The 24,301-nt window shown below is 41.5% G+C and overlaps 1 protein-coding gene across 1 annotated transcript; it reads right to left on the bottom strand.

Annotated features, from left to right (window-relative positions):
• Positions 1 to 66: 66 nt before the first annotated feature.
• On the bottom strand, positions 67 to 24,301 carry LOC120556230 (zinc finger protein 648-like). Its single transcript, XM_039795682.1, has 9 exons — positions 24,210 to 24,301; positions 20,553 to 20,838; positions 17,053 to 17,111; positions 13,410 to 13,621; positions 8,817 to 9,736; positions 7,868 to 8,077; positions 5,654 to 5,777; positions 3,057 to 3,290; positions 67 to 1,162 (listed from the first exon to the last, which is right to left on the bottom strand). The coding sequence occupies exons 2-9, from the start codon at positions 20,832 to 20,834 to the stop codon at positions 513 to 515; spliced, it is 2,691 nt and encodes an 896-aa protein (XP_039651616.1). The 5' UTR covers positions 20,835 to 20,838; positions 24,210 to 24,301; the 3' UTR covers positions 67 to 512.

Below are 24,301 nucleotides of genomic sequence, written 5' to 3'. Positions count from 1 at the left end.
CTTGTTTTGGTGGAAAACTCCGATTGGACAGATAGTCTAGCTAGCTGTCTGGATTTACACTGCAGAGATCGGAGGAGCAGTTAACCATAGTCCTCACAAATCCACCGGAGGTTAGAACGCCAACACAAAGACAGAGGAAGGTGACGGACACGTGACACGTGGCGGAATTTCCGTCGGCACCGGAGCAAACCCGGAATGGGAATGTCATAATATGTGGATATAGACTACTATTAATAAAATATTTTTGAGGGGGCATTTCAGGCCTTTATTAGATAAGAGAGCTGAAGACAGTGGGAGAGAGGGGAGAACGACATGCAAAGGGCTGCAGGTTGGAATTGAACCTGCAGCTGCTGCGGCGAGGACTGAGCCTCTGTACATGGGGCGCACGCTCTACCAGGTGAGCCAACACAAAGGAGGAGGAAAAAAATAAATAAAAAAGGGACATCCGGCGGAATTTTTCGGGGGCACCTGGACAATCCCGGAAGTGGAACGTCGTCGATATATAGACTACTCTACGCTGTGTTAATCTCAATTGTCTGCGCCACAGAGCAGAGTCCGCCCCCCTCCTCCTGAAGGATCACGATGCACTGCTCGGCGCCCTCCGATATCACCACCTCCACCAGCTCCTGGCCCGTCCCCGCAGGCAGCGAGCCCTCCGAGGTGAGGAGCAGAGGGGCGGAGCTCTCCGCCAACAGGCCGTCTGTGTGGACGTAGACGACATGTTGGACGTTAGCCGAGGCCTCGTCGTCTCCTGCCCCCTCTGCTCTCGAGGTCTCAGTCTCGTCTCTCGCCTCCTTTCCCTCCACTTTCTCTCGTCCTCTTTTCCGCCTCACGTGACCCTGCTGCTTCTCTCCTTCTCCCCGAGGGAGCGAGTTCTTCTTGGGTCTGCCTCTGATCGGCTTCGGGTGACTGGAGCCCGAAGTCGCCAAGTCTTGCGCGAACTCGTTCTCGCCGCTGTTCTTTGTCTCGTCTCGATGTCCTCCCTCCCACTCCGCCGCCGCCGCCGCCTCCCCCTGAGTTCCTCCCTCGGTCCTGTGATGAGCTTGGTGCCGCAGCAGGCTTTGTCTCACGGTGTAGGAGGCGCCGCAGTGGCAGCGGTACGGCTTCTCCATCAGGTGGGATGACTTTATGTGTCTCCGCAGCTTGGTGGCCAAGGTGTAGCCTGAGGGGAAAACAATAAATGTATATAAATTAGGGCACAGCGATTAATCATTTTCAAATTGAAATCGCAATTTGAAAGAATGTGATTAGCTAATCGCGAAGACCGCGATTAATCGAATGTTCAATATTTAGTTGAATGTTTGGTGTAACATTTGATTTAACATTTTTTACTCCTCTTTTCATTATTACATTTACTATTTTTTCATAAGATAATTGCTGGTGCAATGTTACATATCCTATTTTCAGTGGATTTTTCATATATTTTATAGAACTTTATTTAACATGATGGTAGAAGGTGCATTATGTAGATGCTGCTGTTAACCTGAGGCATATCAGAAATGTCAGTTTACAGGACAGTACTCATATCTTTAATTGGAATTGTTTTTATTATTATAACTTTTGTGATAAAAGTTCTGTGTTTGACTGCTCAATGTTCCATGCCTATGAAAAGAGAAAACACTTATTGCTGGCAATTCATATCTATGTTCTCATCCTTTTATGAGAATATAGAGCAGTTTGATGGTGTCTCATGTTATAATGCTCCATACTGTAACATGTTTTATCTGTTACACAGTGAATATTGAACTTTAAAAATTAATGAATCGCAAATCGAATCGTAATTGTAATATCTGGCAGAAAAATCCCAAATAGATTTTTCCCCCAAAATCGTTCAGCCCTGATATAAATACTAATAAATCAATGATTCTACATTTTACGCCATCAAAAAAACGAAATATTTGAGAACATGAACAACTCAGTGCCAAAATTACAAAATGAGGAAACCAAGATAATAAAAAAACTTCATTAACAGTGTCCTTAATGTTTGGAATTGGATTTTCATTATCACAGTGCAAACATTCATGTCCTTAGAGCTGTTGGTTGTAAGGCTCTTTAAACCATCTCTCTGTAAATTGGTTGTTACAGTGTGTTAATGGTGACGAAGGAACATGTCCCGCAGTGCAACAGTCTAGCAAAAAATATCAATATTCACTTCTGCAATCACATTTAAGTTAAATGATAAAAACTAAAATGCCATCTGTGCCCATTACTCTGATTTTCCACCAGGGACCCAATTAGTTTGGGATGTCTTTGTAATGACAACTTGACATTAACCAGGATGACCTTACCAGAGAATCATCAATGTCATCCTGTTTAATGTCAAGTTGTTTTAATAAGGACACTCCAAAGAAATGTAATGTTAAGTTGTCATGACAAATACATCTTCTGGTAATGCCATCCTGGTTAATTTCAAGTTGTCATCACAAAGACATCCCAAACTAATTTAATGTCAACTTGTCATGACCAAGACAACTTCTGGTAATGTCACTTTGATTAAAGTCAAGTTGTCATAATCAAGACAACCCAAACAATGTCAACTTGTCATGACAAAAACCAAATGACCCTTAATGACAGAAGTCATAAACGTTTATGACTTGTTCATAACGTTTATGATGTCATAGTTATGACAGTGTCATGTCATCATTTTGTCGATACCTTCAAGTAAAGTGTTACCGAAAATAGTCTAGTGTTAAAATCTCACATTGAAGTGGAAGACGATATCTCTGGCTCTGCTGCACCGATTTTAAGAATTGTTATGCATGTGTCAGCTGGATGTGTAGAAAAGCCACAGCTTGTTGTGTTTACAGCTTGTTGTGTTTACAGCTTGTTGTGTTTACAGCTTGTTGTGTTGCCTCCAAGAGGTCACAAAATCACTTAATGCAGGTTTAAAGCCACTATGTGTAGTATTTTAAGACTTACAATCCCAGCTACAATCCCTGTGATAAGGAAAATTGGGGGAATCGCAAAGGAGGAGAGATTAGCCTGTTTCATCCCTTTACCCCCCCCACATCCACAGTGTTTATTTCACTTTTAAATTTTCAATATCATGTTCTAACCTTTTCCACAGACAGGGCAGCGATGGGGCCTTTCTCCAGTGTGCAGTCTCTCGTGGGACTTCAGGCTGTGTGGGTCCCTCAGGGATTTCCCACAGAAGCTGCAGAGGAAACCTCCTCCGGTGTGGGAGAACATGTGCCGACGGAGGTCGGGTTTCTGGGAGAAGCTCTGGTCACACTCGGAGCAAGGGAACGGCTTCTCTCCGTTGTGAATTCTCAAATGAGCCTCGAGGTTCCCTGAGACGGTCAGACAGAGAAAGAGACAGTCAGAGAGACAGACAATCAGAGATAGAGACAGAAAGAGATAGAGACAGACAGTCAGACAGAGACAGAGGCAGTCAGAGATACAGACAGTCGGACAGAGATAGAGACAGTCAGAGAGACAGACAGTCGGACAGAGATAGAGACAGTCAGAGAAACAGAGAGTTGGACAGAGATAGAGACAGTCAGAGAGACAGACAGTCGGACAGAGATAGAGACAGTCAGAGAGACAGAGAGTTGGACAGAGATACAGAAAGACATCATACTTGGGGGAGGCTCTGGTTGCAGCGGGGCCGAGTGAATATGCATTTGTCCAACAAAGTGTAAAGACTAGGTTCTCTCACTGAATTACTGCTGTCACTTTGACAAATGAAAACATAAATTGTGGAAATTGATCACGGCAGGAGACTGGATCCTCTGAGTGTTACAAAATAGTCTCTTGTTGAAAATACTCTATTAAAGTTACCTCATCCATGTGATCACAACACAATTCGGTTTTCTGTCTTTCACAATTAAAGGCATATTTTGTCATTTGGGGAAATGCGGTAACTTTCCTTCTAAAGGTCAGATGAGAAGATTAATATCTAATTGTGTGCTCAGTAAAGTGTTCGATCTGGGACGTGATTAGCTTCGGTACTCCAACGCGGTCATATTTAGATCTTTGCGTTGGCTTCACTGAGCATTTATGACCAACAGCTCGGCCTGGTGTCCAGCCCCTCAGAAATTGACGCTGACGGGGCACTTGGATAGCTCACTGGGTTGAGCGTGGCCCCAATGTATAAAAGCTCAGTCGTTGCCACATTGGCCGGGGGTTCAATTCTGACCTTCTGCCCTTTGCTGCATGTCATTCCCCCTCTATGTCCCCTTTCACATCAGCTGTCCTGTGTAATAAAGGCCTAAAATGCCCCTTTTCATTTAGAATTTGTAGGCATATTATGCTTTTGTTTATACAGAAACAGAGAGGAAAAAGGGAGAGAACAGGGAAGACATGCAGCAAAGGGCCCCGGGCCAGACTCTGACCCTGGTTGCTGGGGTTAGGACTGAGCCTTAATGGTACGCACCCTACCCGGTAAACTACCGGGGTGCCCCAACGTGTAAACATTTCCAACATCTCTTGAGATCTTGACATGTTGGAAGTGTGTTCTTCTCTCTTTGGTGCTGTGTTGTTGCCAACTATTTTCAATAGAAAATATCTAAAACCAGTCACTGGATGACATAAACTTCCCTTATCATTGGATATCATCTTGTCTCTATCCGTTATCTAGTTCCTGAGAGACGGCGTGCACAAGTCTTTTTGGTCCTGCAACTGTAGCAATATCCGATTTGATACGTGGATAAGTTTAGCATAAATAAGGCTCTTTAAGTCCTGTCATTGATAAATACATTTTTCATGATGTTTCCCTGTAGCAAAGGGGATTTGGAATACGGTAACACGCAGATAGCAGAAGGGGAGGAGAATGCTGCGTGCAATACACGAGCAACGGCAGGCTTATACCCAGAGTCAGGCTATAGCGGAGGCAATGAAGAGTGCCTCCATGAACATCTGAACGACTGAAGATAATATACTTTATGAAATATCTCACGATTCAGGAAAAACAAGCAAATATACTAATTCCCAAAGCAAAGGCAAAGTATTTGAGAGCCGTCTATTTAGTCCGTCATCTAGTCACTAGTCTCGCATTGCCAGACCCTCCTCCACAACGCTGTGGAGGAGGGTCTGGCTAGTCCACACAACATTCCGGGATGGGAGAAAAACGTGCTCTGGTTTATTGGCATTTCTTTAAACCGCTAAGCACCGGACCCAATCACGGTGCCTCTGCAAAATAGCCTCAGGAAGGAACTTGTTTAGGTGGAATATGTACATTCAAAAGTTGTTTTAGTCGTGCAACAGAAAACTCAGATAGGACAGATAGTCTAGCTAGCTGTCTGGATTTACCCTGCAGAGATCTGAGGAGCAGTTAACCATAGTCCTCACAAATCCACCGGAGGTTAGAACGCCAACACAAAGGGAGAGGAAGGTGGCGGACATCCGACCGAAATGAGGGACCCGGAAATGAAACGTACTGTAGTCAGTATAGACTTATCTAGTCACTAAATTGATCACAAGACGAGATGCAGGATCTCTCCAGCTCAGTTCAGCTCAAATTACTGATTGATCACATTGTACGTTCATTTTTGCATTAACCGATCAGAGCACAGCGCCAGGACTGTGCAACACGCTGCTTTAACAAAGCTCTGCTGACAGAAAAACAACATCCAACCAAAGCAGCATTTTCAAAACGGAGACGGTTAGGCAGCTTGTTGCAGCTCCACGATCAGTCTTGGGCCTCCGACGTTACCTTTCTGACTGAAGCACTTCCCGCAGTGCTGACAGATGTGAGGTTTTTCCCCCGTGTGGAGCTTCATGTGGTTCCTCAAAGAGCCAGAGTTAGCGAGCAGCTTTGGGCAGACTGTGCACCGCACCTGAGCAAGAAAAAAAATAAAAAAGCTTTTTTTCCCTCACTCTTTTTAAATACTTTTAAAATCAAACTGCTGTTCGGGGAGGAAAAAACAAGACCTGCATGCAAAATTTAAAGATGCTACGTGAAAGATTTTAAAACTGGGCTGAGCGGTGCAGAGAGAAAAACCTTTTTAGAAACGGTGTTTTGGGAAGTCAAATAGCTGAGAGGAAGCAGCAGCAGAGATTTCAAAAACGCTCCCCGCGCCGTTAATGGCGGATTTCAGGGGAAAGACAGTTACGGGAGTGAAAAATGAATTTATTAGGCTGCACGCTGTCCTCCCTATTAAAACAGCAATCATCTGGAAATGTCACCACACACGAGTGAACAAGCACTTAAGGGAATCTGTGGACTTTTTCTTGTAAACACTCAAAAGTCATTTTTTATTCAGTGTTACTCAACAGAACTCAGCGTGTAGAGCTCTAACGAGTGTGTGTTGAATGCATTTCCTTCCTCATGAAACATTTATGCAGCCCATTTTAAATAGTGTGCCCTGTAATGCATATTGCAGCATATTCTGTTGATTTATTGCGTTATACATTAATTTATTTTACTATAATTATTATCTACTTCAGTTTATATTACACCATATACTGTATTGCATTTGATATTCTACATCATATTTCTGAACCCTACAATATATTATTACACTTTATTACTACCTCTCACATTATATTATATCTTATATCCATACTATAACATAATGTACTATATTATGTTAATATCTTACACTGATTTTTGCATCATATTCTGTATTATATTTATGTTACATCTCTAGTAATGCAGATAAAGTATCATTACTTAATCATATCTTATATTAGTCTGGTGTACACTCTTAACCCTTTGAACTCTGCAATAGAATTTAGGGCTTTGCAATTAATTGAATTTCGATTTCGACTCCCAACGATCACCAAAATAGTACAATCGAGAAAAATAGATTATTTTGCCACTTCAAACTATTGGATGTGCCCAGAGCCACTCTGGATCTGCCATAACCAATCGCTAACGTTTGGTCGTGACGTATGTCATGCGCATGTGCAACTAGACAGGAGACCGTCAAGGATTATATTTAGCATTAGCATCGCTAGCGTTAGCCTTAGCCAACTCCTTCACCACTAACGGAGCGAGATGGAAAATCTAACTGTTCCCGAACCCCATAGGGAGGAGGGCCACGACATCATGGCCACCAACACAACTCGGCAAAGATTGGTCTTCCTCAGGCTTTAACTTCTGGATATTCGGCAGCGTTGCCACAACGTACCGAATGGATTCGCTCGCATTTCTCTAGCGCACGGCCTCAACGTCATCGTTCTCAGCCACTCCCTCTGTTCGCTGATGGGACCGCCAAAAAATTAGCCGGAGAAAACCCAAGACTAAACCGCGAACCCAGACGGAGTGCTGAAGGGAAATGAAAATTGAGCCGAAGTACGTAGGAGGGCGGAGCCAGGCTAAGAAGCCTTAGCTTTCTGCTGCAAAAAGAATGAACGCTTCAGCTGTTATGGTTTTTATTTTAGATAGATTCAAAAAGGATCATGGAAACAATGATCTCCATTCTCTAAGGGTTGAAGGGAAATATTTGCCACCTTTTCTGCAATCCGTAGCCTTCCGAAACATTAAAAAGTTATGTATAGTCACTTTTAGTTCCTATTATATTCTCTGAACAAGAAACATCCTGTATCTCCTGTGTGTCGGTCTGCCCTCTGTCTAGCTTAGTGTTTAAACAAAGCATTTTACTTTGCTCGCTGTGACTGTGACCTTTTGTTCAGAGTCCAGGTTGGCTCCAGCGGTGTTCACACCTCATTTTTGGGTCTATGCAAATCTACTCAGGTAGTCTTGTGAGTGATGTCTTCTCAGCTTTTGCTATTCTGTTGCTTCCTGCAACCTCGTATAAATCCCTGGCCAGAAAACTCACTCTGGTCAGAGAGAATCCTACCGCTTCTCGAGAACTTCTGTCTCCACTGCGCACTGAATAAAACTCATCGGAACCAGCCACTTAATTGGACCGGAGAGAACTTCCGCGCGGTGCAATTTACTAGAAAACTCCCAGCTCCCTACCTTCGGAGGCTGTGTGTACACCACTCGGCTGCAGTGAAGGAGGCGGTGGATGCGTAGGGAGGGGCGGCGAGCAAACGCCTTGCCGCAGTGCTCGCAGACGTACGGTTTCTCTCCGGTGTGCAGCACCATGTGCTCCTTCAGGTCCCGCTTCAGGCCGTACGTCTTCTCACAGTGAGGGCAGGGGAACGGACGCTCCCCACGGTGACTCATCTACAAACAGAACCATGATGATTAGAAACAAAACCGGTTATTACTACTGCTATTGTACCTAATGAGGGTGAGTAAATTGCCACCCGGCATGATGACTAACCTCATAGCCGTCAAGGGAGCAGTGAGTAAAGAAAAGATGAAAAAAAAAAACCTCCCCATATCCACACACGCGCGGTTCAAAAATAGCCACCAGTGACGTATTTTGTTTTTCTGAACCCATTAGGCTGTCAAGTGTTTGTTTTTTTAGGTCATTTTATCCTATAATTCCTTGTAGTTTAGATTAATCACAGTTTGTCCACCAGAGAGCATTAACAAGTTTATTATTTTTTTTAAATGTTCTGCTTATTATAGATCTCGGTACCAAATTAAACAGGGTGCCTATAAATAACATTTGTTTGTGTTAATGTAAAAAAAAAAAAAAGAATAAATAAATAAATAGAGAGAAAGATTGGCCGATATATTGTTGTCACATTGTTTAAACAGTCTAAAAAAATCCACAATAAATCTGGCTCTAATTATAACTGCACCATTATGGTGATGCCTGACATTATAGAGGAACATACCAAGACTAAAACCAAACGCAAGTTCATTTCACAATAAAAAAAAAAAGTTCATATTAGACAAAAAAAATTATTATATACTGGTGCTCATCACTTTGGAGAGCATCTTTTGACTGCTTAAAGAGTAACTGTATTAACACGCTGAAAACCTTGTTTTGATCTGCTCAATCCTCATTCACCTGATGGGCTCTGAAGCTTTCTGCCGAGGTGTAGTTCTTCCCACAGTCTTGGCAGCTGAAGGGCTTCTCTTCCGTGTGGCTGAACTGGTGTTTCTTTAAGTGGCCGATCTGGTAGAACTTTTTCCCGCAGCTGGAACATCTGTAGCGCCGCTCTCTGACCTCCGGAGGCCACGGAAGGGACGCCCCGGCAACGCACGCTGCTGCGATCGCCTCCGAATTGGCCTCGGCGTCAGGGTGGGAGATCTCCACGGACGCCGCCTTCTCTGGGACAGATGCGGCGTGCTCGGCGGAACTCCGGCTCTGTCCCTCTGTCTGCGTGGCGGGGTCGGGGCAGGCAGGGGGGGGTTGCCTCCCCCGGCTGGTCAGACGGTGAACGCGTCGTGGTTTAGCAGCCAGGCGGGAACTGCAGCGGACGGGAGGAGGGACAGCGAGGCCTCTGTCGGACTCGGACTCAGTCTGTCTGTCTGCAGATTTACAGTGTGGCTGTCTGTCTGCAGATTTACAGTGTGGCTGTCTGTCTGCAGGTTTACAGTGTGGCTGTCTGTGTGCAGGTTTAAAGTCTGTCTGTCTGTCTGTAGGTTTACAGTGTGGCTGTCTGTGTGCAGGTTTAAAGTCTGTCTGTCTGTCCCCAGCAGCTGGGGCACTACCTGTGCTGCCTGTGTGTCCTCCTGCTGCTGTGATGTCATTGTTGCGTGTGTGAGCGTCAGGGTCACTGTCCAGGATTTTCACCGCTCTCCTCTTCCTCAGGTGTGTGGCTGGGCGACTTCTCTTGATGCATCTGCGTGGGTTTCTGTGCCGTTCTTCCTCCTCCTCTTCCTCCTCTTCCTCCTGTTTGTCCTCCGTCTCCTCTCCCTTCTCTTGAACGATCCCTATGTCGGTAACTACGGTCTCTGGGTCCTTGTTGTGCGTCAGCTGGTTATCTGTCCAACAACAAAATGACAGTAAAGCAGTGTAAAATGGTGAGTTGATTGGAAGATAAATATGTGCAAGAATTTTGATAATTGAATTGAAGTGGTTTGTCATTCATTAAATACCAAACATGCTCTGCTTCCAGCTTCTCAAATGTTTTATATCTTAAACTATAAATATCTATAAACTAAAAGTCATATTTTTATTTAATCAGAGAAAAACAAGCTATGTCAGGATAACCTTAGGCTTGGAATTTGTAATGGAAATTTTTTGACAATTTTTTGGTCATTTTGTTGCAGTCCTACAGAAAAAAAAAAAAGTCCAAAAAGATAATAATTGCAAATGTAATTTGGTAAGTTAGCGTTACAGTAACATAACACTTCATGTATACATGAGGTTTCACACACTGTTGGGCTCCATATCATTTCTGCTGTTGTTATATTCGAAGCATTCAGATGCATTGTTCAGATAAAAGTACCACAAAAATGTAAATAAATGGGGCGACCTCTAGCTCACCCAGTGAGAGCGTTCGCCCCATGTTGGCTGAGTCCTGCAGCGGCGCGGGTTCGAATCTGACCTGCTGCCCTTTGCTGCGTGTCATCCCCCATCTCTCTCCCCCCTTTCATGTCTATCCACTTTCAAATAAAGGGAAAAGCCCCAAAAATAATCTTAAAAAAAAAAAAAAGTAAATAAATAATGCATGAAAAGTAAGTCCTGCATTCAAGATTATACTTGAAGGAAAGTAATAGTTTGACACTTTGCACAATGTGCTTCTTTGCATAAGAAGTATAAGTAAAATGTTCCTAAAGTATCAAATGTAAAAGTAAAAGTAAATTATATTATATTTGTCACAGACCTGCTCTCTATACAGTTTTATTAATCATATTATACCACACTATCTTGATATAAATGTATTACGTGGAAACCCTTCATTGTTATTTCTAAGTCTTGACTGGTGCAAAATAAAGTAAAAAGCATACTGTAGATTAGGGGCGTCAAACTCATTTTCACTAATGGCCACACTGGAAAAAGAGAATCAGTCCAAGGGCCAGACATGTAGAGTTTATTGACGTGCTTTTGTTACTGTATCTCACTTTTTTTTTTTTTTACATTTTGGTAGCTTTTTTTCCTTTTTTATGTTTTTCTTCTCACCTTTTTTTGTGGCTTTCTCAGACATTTCTCACCTTGTTGTAAATTTCTTGCCTTTTCCAACATTTTTGTACGCTTTTTGTCGCATTTATGTTGACATGAAGCCCTACAAAAGTCATCAAAAGAGTTCCTTAGCCATCATAGAATTTAGCAAATGAACAACAACCTGTTTTACAGCCTGAATATGAAAACTCTCTGCTTCTACGGTCTCAGTCGGCAAATCTGCCATATTCTGCTTTGAATGACAGGTAATTGCAGTTTAAAAAACACTTTCCTGTGTTTTTGGTTTGGTGCACAACTAGACGGGCCAAAATGTATTGTGAACCCAAGTTGATATACGGGCCGGATCTAAATCTGCAAGGGGCCAGATATGGCCCGCGGGCCTTGAGTTTGACACGTGTGCTGTAGATCATCTGTAATATATCGGACTGTTACACACTCTTTGACCAACAGGTGGTATTGTGAGCAAATTAAGCCTTTACTGGAAAGCTTCAATGCTTCATGAGGCTTCATCTAGTGATGTGCGTGTGTGTGTGGGTGTGGAAAGTGGGCAGAAGAGAGAAAGAGCGAGAGACTACTACTGTACTGACCTGGACACATTCATATCACTTCTCAAAACCTGTCACTTTAGAATAGCTTTCACCTTAGATACAATACCTTAATATTGCACTCAAGTGCACTACACAAGAACATGTATTTAGTTACCTTCCCTGGGTGATTTAATACCTTTTAGTAAAAATATCTATACATATACATTAGAGCTGGGCAATATATCGATATTATATCGATATCGTGATATGAGACTAGATATCGTCTTAGATTTTGGATATCGTAATATCGTAATATTGCATAAGTGTTTTAAAGGCTGCGTTACAGTAAAGTGATGTCATTTTCTGAACTTACCAGACTGTTGTAGCTGTTCTATTATTCACCTTTACCCACTTAGTCATTATATCCACATTACTGATGATTATTTATCAAAAATCTCATTGTGTAAATATTTTGTGAAAGCACCATTATAGTCAACACTACAAAATCGTTACGGTATCGATATCGAGGTATTTGGTCAAAAACATCGTGATATTTGATTTTCTCCATATCGCCCAGCCCTAATATACATGTTCTGTACTTACACCATGTACCTACGTATATTTATACTGTATGTATGTACAGTATTTACTTCAAATGTAACATCTGGTTGTGTTTTTTTCTTCTGTGAGGATTTATACTTGTTTGGATTTTATTTGATTGCTTTTTTAATCTTTCATTATGTTGTATTCATTTTAAAGCTTCTTTTCTCATTATTATACTTATATATGCCTATATTACACCTTTCCTTTCTCCCTCGGAATCTGACTAATATTTGCTACCATAACAATGTAGTACTGCAGGGACCAATTGTTTCTTATCTTTTTAACTTGAATTAAGTATTAATAATTGTTGTGGAGATGCATGCATGATTTACAGGCTCAATCTGTTTAAATAAGCACTGCACAGGAGCAAGAGTGTAATAAGATATCCACAGTGGAGCTACGGTCTGTTGCTGCTGGGTAAAGGTCCTCATTAATGTCCCATCAATCACAGCACATAAATGCTGCTAATGGATTAGCAGGGCTGGGGAGCATATCATTCCTATTTATCAAATGTGCTTTAATGATTTAGTTTTCTTGCTTGGTGTTTGTATTTTACTTTCCACGGAAATGATTCATCCCTTAATTATTAACCTCCAGCTTTTATCCTCCGGTTGAGATCAGAGAGGGTTTGTCTTCACAAAGCTCTCAAATGAAACTAACGGATGTTTGGGATGTTCATTGAATGACGGCGTGGAGATTCTGCTTTTATGCTCATTTACGTACGAAGACCTTTGTGTTCACATACAGGCCTTTTCATTCAACTGTAACTGGGACTGTAATTATAACATTGGTGTTCTGGGGTCAATGTTGTTGTTATGGAGTCTCCTCAACTTTTAGTTTAATGTCCCTCTAGCTCCTCCAGGTGGAGAGTGTGAATGAATTTAAAGTGAACTGAAGCAACTTTATGCAATGTCATTTTGGACTTAATGAAGTTAATGTATGCACCTTGAAAAATATCACAGAGCTTGATGTCACGTGATGCCATGGGGCCCAAAAAGACTTTTACCCATAGACTTACATAGCGAAAGAGAGGTCATAAATCAGTGCATAGATTTTTTTTATTTTTTAGCATCTCAACCCCTGGGAAATGACTCGTTTTACTGTCAGAGTTTGATCCATTCGGTGTGATATCATTTGGAAAGTCTAGAAGAGCCGCACGATTAAATCATTTAATCCCCAGTCAAGTTAGCGGAGCGCGAAAGTGGAAGGGGCCCGCTTGGCCGACGCCGGTCCCTAGCGAGCCGGCTCTTTGGGCCGCACAGAGCGGAAGTACTGCCGATCATCCCGGTAAATGTTAGGCTCCATGAAGACTTCATGCGCCACTGAGCAACTCCCGTAGGAAAGAACGGAGCGCCGCCTCAAACACTGTATCCAGTTCTCATAATATATCCATGGTCCGTACCTGTGTGTCCAGTGGAGCTGTCCTGTGTGTCAGGTTTGTCTGTTGTCTGACTTTTCCCCACGGTGTCTCCGTACAACAGCAACTCCGTTCCAGGCTGGATGTCCCGGCACACGCGCAGACACACATCCGCACACCCGCCCGCACACACCTCGCCACAGGCACACTGCACTGACACGTTCTGCTGGGATCTGCTTCGCGCCTGGCAGGCAAATCTGAGGGGAAATTAACACAAATGGATGCAAACAGAAAGATGTTAAACTAGGGTTGCACGATATGATCGATTAATCACGATTAAGTGCGCATTTTATCTCGACAAGGATAAATGAACGATAATTAATCACGCTGTTCTAAATGATCTCTTCTGAAGCCAAAATGCTTCCAGACGACGAGTTATCCAAACGCTCCATTATGCTTTCCATGCGGCTGACTGGTCCGGGCGAAGTCACTTGACTACACACGTGGTAGAATGTTTTTCAGGAGATCAACAGGAATAAATTATCAGAATCATCGTCATGGGAAAAATACGTCGATAACAGCTTCAGAATCTGGATGTTGATACATTTTCAATTAATCGTCCAGCCCTATGTTAAACTGAATTTAAATATGATGCACATACTGTATATAATGACAGTTAAGAGTATTTGCAATGCATTGAATTAGGTCTGACATGAAGGGAAAACTGTTTCATTCCTGTGGGTGTCTAAGCAAATGTACCAATCAAACACAGTCAGAGATTTAGAACATACAAGACCTTCAACGTTCCCATAATGCATATAAAGTCAAATATGACGTGGAAGTATGGGCTTTATGATAATTCTAATTAAGCCGCGGTGGCAGCAAATGAAAGTGCAATTTTTGCCCCACTTTCACTCTCTGGGAGAGAAAAATAGGGCCGTTTTTAAATCAGGATACAACACGGTACACTGCCTGCAGCAAGAGTAAGTGTTGGCACAACATACTCTGCCAGCAGTAGAAAAAGAAAGTGCAGCCAACACACAAACAACAGCACTGACAAACATTTTAATTGTAATTTATTTATTTGAACAGGGGCAGTGCACAAAAAAAACATTATTAGATGTCTTGTGCCAGGTTGTAGCAAATAGTCCCTGGACAGGTAGATGGCGCAATAAAATACAGACAGTATTTACAGTATACAATACAGATACATAGTCATAAAAATCTACTGACATTATTGTCCCCCTATACCACCCCATCTAGAGCTAAAACTAGACCCCCCCCCTAAACACGATATGGTAATAACCTGAAATATGGAGCAGAGAGAGAAGAACTGGTTGGGGGAAGAGATGCTCTTCAGTGAGGTGTGAAGACGATATCAGATGGTGAGATGTAGGGCTGTGCAAATAATCAAATTATAAATCGTGACTTCAATTTTGTTGATAACGATAACAAAAGTAATCGAAAAAAAATTATATTATTTTGTGTTCTGAAGGGGAAAAAAAGTTCAAAGGAAAAAGTATGAAGGGAAATTAGTTTCCCTGTTGATATGTTTAACTCTTTCACTGATTTTTTAAGTTCAATTGCAACATATTTCCAAAACTCAATTAGTAATCGGGTTAAATGATCGTGATTTCAATATTGACCAAAAAAAAAAAATCGTGATCATGATTTTTTCCATAATTGAGCAACCCTAGTGAGACAAGCATTTCTAATGTAAGATTCTACATAACATCTTGATTAATTTGAGCATCCTTCAATCCTGATATTTTCATGACTAAGATTGTTTTCTGTATCGTGATTTCCGCAACTGGAATAAACTGTCAAACCCTCCTGAAGTTAAATACTGCAATATACTGAGGATAAAATTCCCACAAAAGGATGTGGATATCTGAATACACTGTTTTATGTCTCACTATTTTAACCATTGATGTTTGCACCTTGAATAATGCCAAGCAACTTTTGTCTTTTTGGATGCTATTTTTTTAGCTGTCTAGTATAGACCATATTGTCCATTTCATTTTAAAAATGATTGATTATCCGCTTTTATGATTCAGTTTTCCAGCTAGCAGCATGGCTCCTTGGATGGTGTTGTTCATCAATTGTTGCACCACTTTAGTCCAGATTGAAATATTTCGGTACCTATATGAAATTCGGTACAGAGATTCATGTTCACCAGAGGATACATCCTAATCAGTTTGGTGATCTAGCGCCTTCTTCAGATCAAAGTTTAACTTGACTATAAACACCAGGGACAACGATGAAAACAAGTCCAGGACTTAACAAAGCCCGAGATGTTGTATTTTGCATATTATTAGTCTTGCATTGCACCTATAAATCCGACAAAAAAGAAGGCGGAAGGAAACGGAAATTGGCGAAAAGACATGCAATCCAGCGGAATTTCCTGCGGCACCGTAGCAATCCCGGAAGTGGAACGTCCAGGATATAGACTAGGTCTGGCTAGACCACAGATGCATTCTGCAATAGGAGAAATAAAAACAATCGTCTTGTGCGGCGCTAAGCTCAGGAAGCAGCGACGGTGGCTCTGCTAAATCTAGCAGGGAAGAAGAAACTTGTTTTGGTTGCAACCTGCAAAAGAAAACGCCACATACTATATAAAATAAAGGTAACTGTTCACACAATACGTTAGACAACAAACCGCACAAAACTTGATAAACGTTCATAAAACTTGATAAACGTTCATAAAACTTGATAAACGTTCATAAAACTGATTTCACAGTTGCATTTCTGTTTTTATAAAGACCGCATATGTGCTGCAGAGTGTTCATTACTGTGTGTTTTTGTACTGCAGTACTGATTTTGGATAACTTTCAGGCCCAAACCAATGATAATTGTAGGTTTCTGTAAATATGACTACCGGTACATTGACGACAGCGCCCAAGATTTGAAGCATTGAAACAAAATGATGTTGCACTTATGTGTCAATGATATAGACTAGATCTGGCTAGACCACAGATGCATTCTGCTAAATCTAGCAGGGAAGAAGAAACTTGTTTTGGTGGAACATATGCAACCTGCAAAAGAAAACGCCTCATACAATATAAAATGAAATTAACTGTTCACACAATACAGTAACATGAGCTATTTAAATTAGCTGGATACATGGTTAAACGTAACTTACTTTTACCAGTCTATCGCTGTGTGTACTTCGTCCCAAGCAATCCCACCAATCGGTCCCAAAACGTCCCAGTTAGAGAGGAAATGCCAGAAACACTTACTTCCTAGCCTGGGAAAACCCTGACGAACTTCAGGCAAATTTGATGTTTGCTCTGATTGGTTGAAGGACTATCCAATTGCGCCCAGAGGCATTTGAGCGGTGTCCGTTGGTGACGCCCCTTTGGAAATGTGCTGCGAATGAACCTTGCCCAGACCCATTCTCAGTTACAACTGAGAAGGCTCTGGTGTCAGCCAGGCTAAATAAACGGCGTAAACATATTCTTTGTAAATCTTTACAATTATTCCCCGAACGAACCAAGCAGGCATCCAAATTTCCTTCAAAACTTGCCATTTCCAGACACCCAGCGCTGTCAGGCTTTATCCGGGAAATGTACTTCCATTGATCCAGACTAGCATTTTATGGACAAGAAATCAAACCAAGTATCTCTACAAAATCTGATTAAGAGGACAAAAAGTCAAAAGTTACTTTTGTGTGAATGTGTCGACTTACTTGATCCAGACAGCTCTTTGCAGTAAGGCTTCTTTATCTGCTGCTATCTCCATCAGTGCCTACACAACACAACACAAACGGAGGAGTCCTTTATAAATGGCACTAAAAGTTCCTTGCTCAGAGTTTCCACTGACAGCCTATTCACCACGCTGCTGAGAGCAACTTTAACTAAGCAACTGAGAGAACTCCAAGGCTAAGACCCCATTGCTATAGTTAACATGTTTCGTGAATGAATCATGAGCCTACTTTCTATGTCTACAGATTGATTGACAGGTACTTTTATATTAATGTCCATAAAAGTGATGATTACTGTCCATGTCGGACTCAGTCCCACTTGGTATACAATTTAAAAAAATGAACTGATAGGTAGGTTGTGCTCTGAATATGTATTTATTGCCGTGGACTTGTAAATTATCGTTTATCTGTGAGGCTGCTCTGACACTTCCTGCTCATGTTTTATGACAAGCACTGGTTCATTATCTTCCCACGACTCGGCACTAAATTACTGTCCTCCTTCTGTCTGCAACGGAGATAAAATGGTTTCAAAGTAAACACGTTGCTGCTGTCGAATGTAAAATCGTGAGACGTTTTGAAACTAAATGAGACAAACCGCACAAAACTAGATAAACGTTCATAAAACTGATTTCACAGTTGCATTTCGGTTTTTACAAAGACCGCATATTTGTTGCAGAGTACTCATTACTGTGTGCCAAACCAATGATAATTGTAGGTTTCTGTGCAGGCTAAATATGACTACTGGTACATTGACGACAGCACCCAAGATTTGAAGCACTGGAACAAAATGATGTTGCACATTTATGTTGCACTTATGTGCACTTAATGGGCCTCAGAGTGTTAGCTGCATGATGGAGAAACAAAGCCGTGTTTAAGTTTACAGGCACACATTTATTTTGTTTTAATACCTGATTAATTATGCCTTTTCTTTAGCTGCGTCACATATTTTTGCACTACTTTGTTTGTATTTTAAATGAATGTCTTACATTAGGAGGGGCACCTGACAAGCCACTGTGGGATCTGTTTGGCTCCTCCTGCACATTTCAGTTTTCTGTTTTATTTTCCAGTGTTTTCCACTATATACTTTATGTATCTTCTTCCTTTTTCAATACTATGTTTTCTGGGGAGGTTAAATGGCTGAATGTTGACAGGAAGTAGATGGTGTTTTTAGCCAAGCTCACTAAACGGCTCTATGGATAGCAAAGTCGGGTGGATCGGGAGACTGAAATAACTCAACGTCAACTGGTTGGATTGCCAGAGATTTATTCCTACCGTCTTTGCTGATCCTCTGACTTTCCCTCTGGCGCAATCATGAGGTTGACGTTTGTGGTCTTGAGTCAAACGTTTTGACAGTTCCCGACCTGGCGCGCGACAGTGTGACGTCCTGGGAGCGCCGTAACTGTTTAAACTCGCGCGTGGACACTAGTTGCAGTCTTCTCCTAAACAGAGGTGTCGCAACTGAGGAAAGGCTACCGACTTTGCTCTTTCTACGGACTAGAAGAAGAAGAAAAAGGGAAACAATGGCAAAGAGATGCACTTTGAATACTTCAGAATGTCTACACAACGATTAACGACCTCCTTTAAATCCTGGCGCGCCAGCGAGATCTACACCATTTTGACATCACATTGTCGCGCGACAGGTCGGGGCCGGCGACTGTAAAGAGGCCCTTATTGTGATGGATTGTCATGAAATTTGGTTCACACGTTCATTTCCTCCTCAGGATGAATTGCAATAACTTTGGTGATGTCTGAACCTTTTTCATCTAGCACCACCATCAGGTCAAAATTTCAATTTGCCCAATACTTTGGTTTATGTTTTGAGCCAGGTACCTAATGTTAGCATGCTAACACGCTGATCTAAGATCGTGAACATAGCAAACATTAAACATAAGTGCTCTTAATTCTAATATAAATATATTCCATGAACTCCTCCTTGCTTCCCTGCACAGCGTAGCACTTTCTCTTATCCTGTTCTTATTGTAGCAGTTTTTCTGTTGTCTTATCACACAAACTTTTTTATATAGTTCCATCACTGTGTTTATTTACCATATTGTGTTTTTTATTGTGTTTATGGTTTATATATTTTTTTTATCTGTTTCACACTTTCACACAAAGAATTTCTTCTTGCGAGAGAAGAAAGATCTCAACAGAACTGAATAAACAAGCCTTCAAAACAAAGTTTATAGACCGCAAACTTCAATAGACAAAAGTACACAGAACTAAGATTGCAAAACTCTTTTGAAGGTCAATATTCTATATTGAGTAGAATAAAAACAAGTTATTCATTTCATTTTCAAATAAAATCGCCTGGGTAGCTCACCTGGTAGAGCGCCCATATGTAGAGGCCCATATACAGAAGTTCAGTCCTCAACGCAGCGGCCGCGGGTCCGGTTCCGACCTGCCGCCCTTTGCTGCATGTCATTCGCCCTCTCTTTTCCCTATTCAAGTCTAAAGGCGCTGACACACCAACCCGATTATTGGCCGTCTGGCGAGGTCGGTGACTCGAGTCTGTCCGGTGTGTTCCGCACTGAGGAGCCGTCAGCGTTCATTTTGACCGATTTGACTTGTTGAATCGGCCAGTGGGCAGTCGGACTCAATGACCAATCTGATTGGTGGAGTGCTAGCCCTTGGCTAGCGAATCAGTGCTTCTTCTACAAGAAGAAGCCTGAGAGCTGACAGCGCCGGTATCTTCTTATTGCTAGCCATCGTATTTTCTTCCGTTCAGCGAGTAATGACAACAACGACCCTTCTGGACTACTATCACCACTCTCTGATGAAAACAATGACTGACGACAGCGTGCTCTGTGCTTACTAGGAGATGTTCCGTCATTTCCATTTTTTTGGGCGACAATACAGATTAGCGCCGCCTGCTGTTAAGGAGACGTATTACGTCTCGCGCACGCGCAGAATGTACGCTCAGGTCGGCGTCGCTTCGGTGTGTTCTGAGGCACTTTTTGGACCGACACGGGGAGACGGGAGCCAAATGATCAGCCCTATTGCCTTTTCTGCCGAGGGTCGGCCATCGGGTTGGTGTGTCAGAGCCTTTAGCTGGCCTACAAATGCCAAAAAACGAAATCTACATGGACAAAACCCTTAAAGAGCCCCTATTATGCTCTTTTAATATGTTGTATAGTTATTTTGTGTGTGTAATATGTGTATAAAGTACAACAAATTTCACTCCAAGTGGAGCTTTCTCTCCCACAGACAACACTTTTTCTCAACTGCCTAAAAATGCCTTGCCCACATTCCCGTTTGAAATTCCTTAATTAGTGATGTCACTGATTGAGAAAGCCAGCCCAGTTTGTGCTGCCCATAGCATGAACATCAAAGCATGCAAGCCTATTCTAGTAGACCCCAAGAGTACAAATGTGACGCTGAAAAGGAGCATAATAGGGGCTCTTTAATAGAGTTAACAGCCTGCTCTGTCTGCATGCTATGTGTCTGTATTAATGTCCTTCCTTTTTTTAAATGTGTATTCAATTTACCTTTTCTGCCTCTGAGCTGTTGGTCTCACTCGATTTGGACTCAGAGTTCATCGTAAGTTCACCGTCTCGGCTCTGAGCCATCGGGTCACTGTGATACCTCGAGGTCCACTCTGTGTCCCCGTCCCTGCCCAGCAGGGATCCAGCCTGCAGCGAGCGGCCCACCCACCACAGCCCCATCCTGCCCCCGCAGAGCCGCGAAGGCCCCACAGCGAAGCCGCAGGGAAGCAACGTGGAAAGAGACGAGGCGAGAGCAGATGGGACGGGAGGAGCGAGGCTGGCCATCAACCTGGACCGAAAAATAAAAAGCAGGTTACAGGCAGAATAAATACTTAACACGACAACTACTACCAGAAGCTCTCAGAGAGAGAGAGAGTGTGTGTGTGTGTGTGTTGGTGGTTCCATCCCTGGCCCTGCAATTTCTTGTCGAAGTGTCCTTGGGCAAGACACTGAACCGTGAATTGCTCCAGATGCTGCACCATCGGAGAGTGTAAATGTGTGTGAGTGTTTATCTGATGAGCAGGTGGCACCTTGTACGGCGGCCTCGGTCACAGTGTGTGAAGGTGTGTGAGTGGGGAATGGTTCCTGTACATTTAAAAGCGTTTTGAATAGTCCTTAAGAATGGTTGATGAGAGGTTAAAAACATCACTCCTTGGCTTTATAAATAAAATTAATTTATGGAAAACTCCAGATTGTCTGTATAGGCAACTTACTCTGAGCTCTAATGTACATACATATCTCACGAGGCATGCCGTAATTGGTAAATATATTATTCCAAAATCTAGAACAAATTCAAAACAACGTACAGTGTTGTATAGAGCTATGGTTGAATGGAACTCTCTTCCAGGTCATATTGCTAAAATTCCAAATATTATGAGTTTTAAAAAACAAATAAAAGGATTTTTTATGTTAACTTATATTGGTAGATAGAGTATATTGTATGTGTATGTAGAGGTATATATGTGTGTGTGCATGTATATGTCCATATGTGAGTGTGTATATATGTATATTTGTATTTTATGAGAATTTGCTGTTTTGCTGTTTCAGTGTAGTGATAGTTTGTTTATTCATGTTATGTGTTATGTGTGGACCCCAGGAAGAGTAGCGGATGCATTTGTTGCATCAGCTAATGGGGATCCTAATAAAAGAAGAAAAAAATAAATAAAAATAAGACTAGAAAAGCTCTACATAAAAACAGTCCGTTAATGTAGAGTCAAAAAATTACCCAGTGTGTCTACACAGGTGCATTATTTATAAAGTTGGTGTACAAAATGTTTATTGAAAGAAGTACAGCGTCGATCACCAGCTAGACCCTACTGACAGTGTTGGCAGTACAAAAGCAAGGAAACAGGTAGTATTTTACTGTTTTCTTGACCATCAGATTGACGATAATGTCCATTAGTGGGATTGGGTTGCACGATATTGACAAAATGTGATATTGCGATATAGATATTAATTTCAATACTTTTAAACATATACAAAAATTACAAGTTATGGGAAAACGCATCAAAATAGATTCATAACAAATAAATACAACACAAGGTTTATTTCAACTGACTGTCATATTGGACTGGTCCAACATGAATAAATAAATAAATAAATAAGGACCTACAGAACAGGACATGTTTACTGGTTGGACAGTATAAAATAAATAAATAAAGAGAACAGGACATGTTCTACTGGTTGGACAGTATAAAATATATAAATAAAGAGAACAGGACATGTTCTACTGGTTGGACAGTATAAAATATATAAATAAAAGAGAACAGGACACAACTTTTCTTTTGCTTCTCTGATTCATTCCGTTTTGTTGTCTCTATCTATTTCTTCACTCACACTGTCACTCTGTTGAAATATGCACACACGTGGTACGCTCCATAGGGTTTGTCACGTAGCGGACCCGTGCGCTGATGTGTAACATGTGCAAGTGGCGCGGTAACTGGCCAATGAGACATGATGATCATTACAGCGTTTCAAGCTCTAAATCAAACACAACTCAGCCACACAGCCAACGGACGGGACGCAGCACTCCACAAAATAAACTAAATATTGCAAATATTACAACCCCTTTCGATATAATACTGCACAACGTGATATTGCGATAACGATATTGAGTCGCTATATCATGCACCCCTATAGTGGGTTTTTTTTTTCAATCAAGAGACAGACAGTGTGAAGTGTATACGTTATCTAAACAGCATGAATATACTTTTTTAATAACAAAAATGTAACATTTAAATTAATAGCAAACCATGAATTAATAACATGAATGATGAATGCACTCCAGGGTTTCCCCCACAAAGGTTGTTCAGCCCGGTAGCAAGGGCCCAGTTGGGGCCAGTCACAGACTGATGGCAGCATTAATGTAGAGCCCAATAGTTTCTGTGGTAGCAGAATCATGGACAAAATCACAAAATTGAGCATTTAAAAAAGCTCTAAGACAGATCCCAAAGGGCTCTACATTAAGACAGTGCTAAAAGCTGACTGGAGCTTTGACCAGGCTTTCACCAGGCTTGCAATACACTGAGGGGGGGGGGAACACTGCATTTCATTTAGGTTCACCGGCTCAAGGGGTCTGGTATCTCTGCATGGTGTCAGACTTACATGGCCTACTGTGACACTTCAATGGTTCATGAGCTTTTCCTGCTATGACAGGTGAAAATGTCTGCTGTGATAAAGGTCTAAAGACCCTAAACTGACCAGGTGTGTTCTATTGTTCTTTCAGGAGTCAGTGCAAATACAGCTTTCCTTTAATTCCTTCAAAAGGTTAAAAAAGTAGAGGTATTAATGAAGATAATTATCTGCAATCTAGTCTAGGAACCCGAAAACCTCAATTATCATGTGCATTCATTGTTAATGCCTGTATGAAAGAGCCTGCTACACCGTAGAGAAATAAATGTTTAAGCAGGCCTACTAACGCAGGCCAAACTCAAACTGACCTAATTTCACTAAATAGGATATTTTAAAATTACACAATAAAAACGTATAAAATAATGGTGATAACTTTGTCATTTCATTTGATTTATTGTTAGTTTTGTACAGATGTTTTGAGATGGCTCTCAATGGGTTTCTCTTTTAATTTTGAAATTAAATTTAAAACAGAATAACGCGGGTACTTTCCAATATACACTCAATACATACACTTATATCAATACATACATATTCATATCAGGTACTTTAATTTTTTTCAGTTGCAGGTGCATGCATATTGAATATATTAAATACAATATTTGAATGCACACAGCTGGCCTTCTCAGTGCTAAATCCAATATCAATATTGTTTATTTAATTGTACTTTTTGAGTTTTTAAAGCGGTTTAATTCAGTTAGGTTGTACTACAACAACTTGTCGTCATATTTAAGTCAAGCTACACTTATTCTAATCAAGCAGGGCATTAGGGCTCTCTTATATTAAACTATATTAATATATTATATTCAAGAAGTTGTCTCCTCTCGGTGTGACTTGGAGCTAACGCAGGGCAAATGCATTTCTGGCCAACATCGACCAACACAGCTAACGTTAGCTATGCTAGCGGTACGGTGTTTGGTTCGCAAAGGTATGTGACTCACGAGCGATTTATCAATCATTTTAATATTCATTGTAACTGTGTACATACTTCGGGCGTGCTCGGTGTTTTGGATTGGTTATTTATTTACATACCACTTTAATTATTCCGATGTAAACTCTGGGAAAGCCATCGTTATCCAGCAAGAAAAGGCAACAACGGAAGTCCCCGTAGTCTTTGGTCCGAC

This window comes from Perca fluviatilis, chromosome 3, assembly GCF_010015445.1.
Source record: "Perca fluviatilis chromosome 3, GENO_Pfluv_1.0, whole genome shotgun sequence".
Taxonomy (NCBI): domain Eukaryota; kingdom Metazoa; phylum Chordata; class Actinopteri; order Perciformes; family Percidae; genus Perca; species Perca fluviatilis.
This window is presented reverse-complemented; position numbering and strand designations above follow the sequence as displayed.

Excerpts from the sequence above, each read along its gene's own strand:
- LOC120556230 (XM_039795682.1), bottom strand. The coding sequence starts at position 20,834 with ATGGCCAGCCTCGCTCCTCCCGTCCCATCTGCTCTCGCCTCGTCTCTT. Across the intron at positions 17,112-20,552 it reads ACAGCTCAGAGGCAGAAAAG|GCACTGATGGAGATAGCAGC; the intron begins GTAAATTGAATA and ends TGTGTTGTGTAG. Across the intron at positions 8,078-8,816 it reads AAAGCTTCAGAGCCCATCAG|ATGAGTCACCGTGGGGAGCG; the intron begins GTGAATGAGGAT and ends TTCTGTTTGTAG.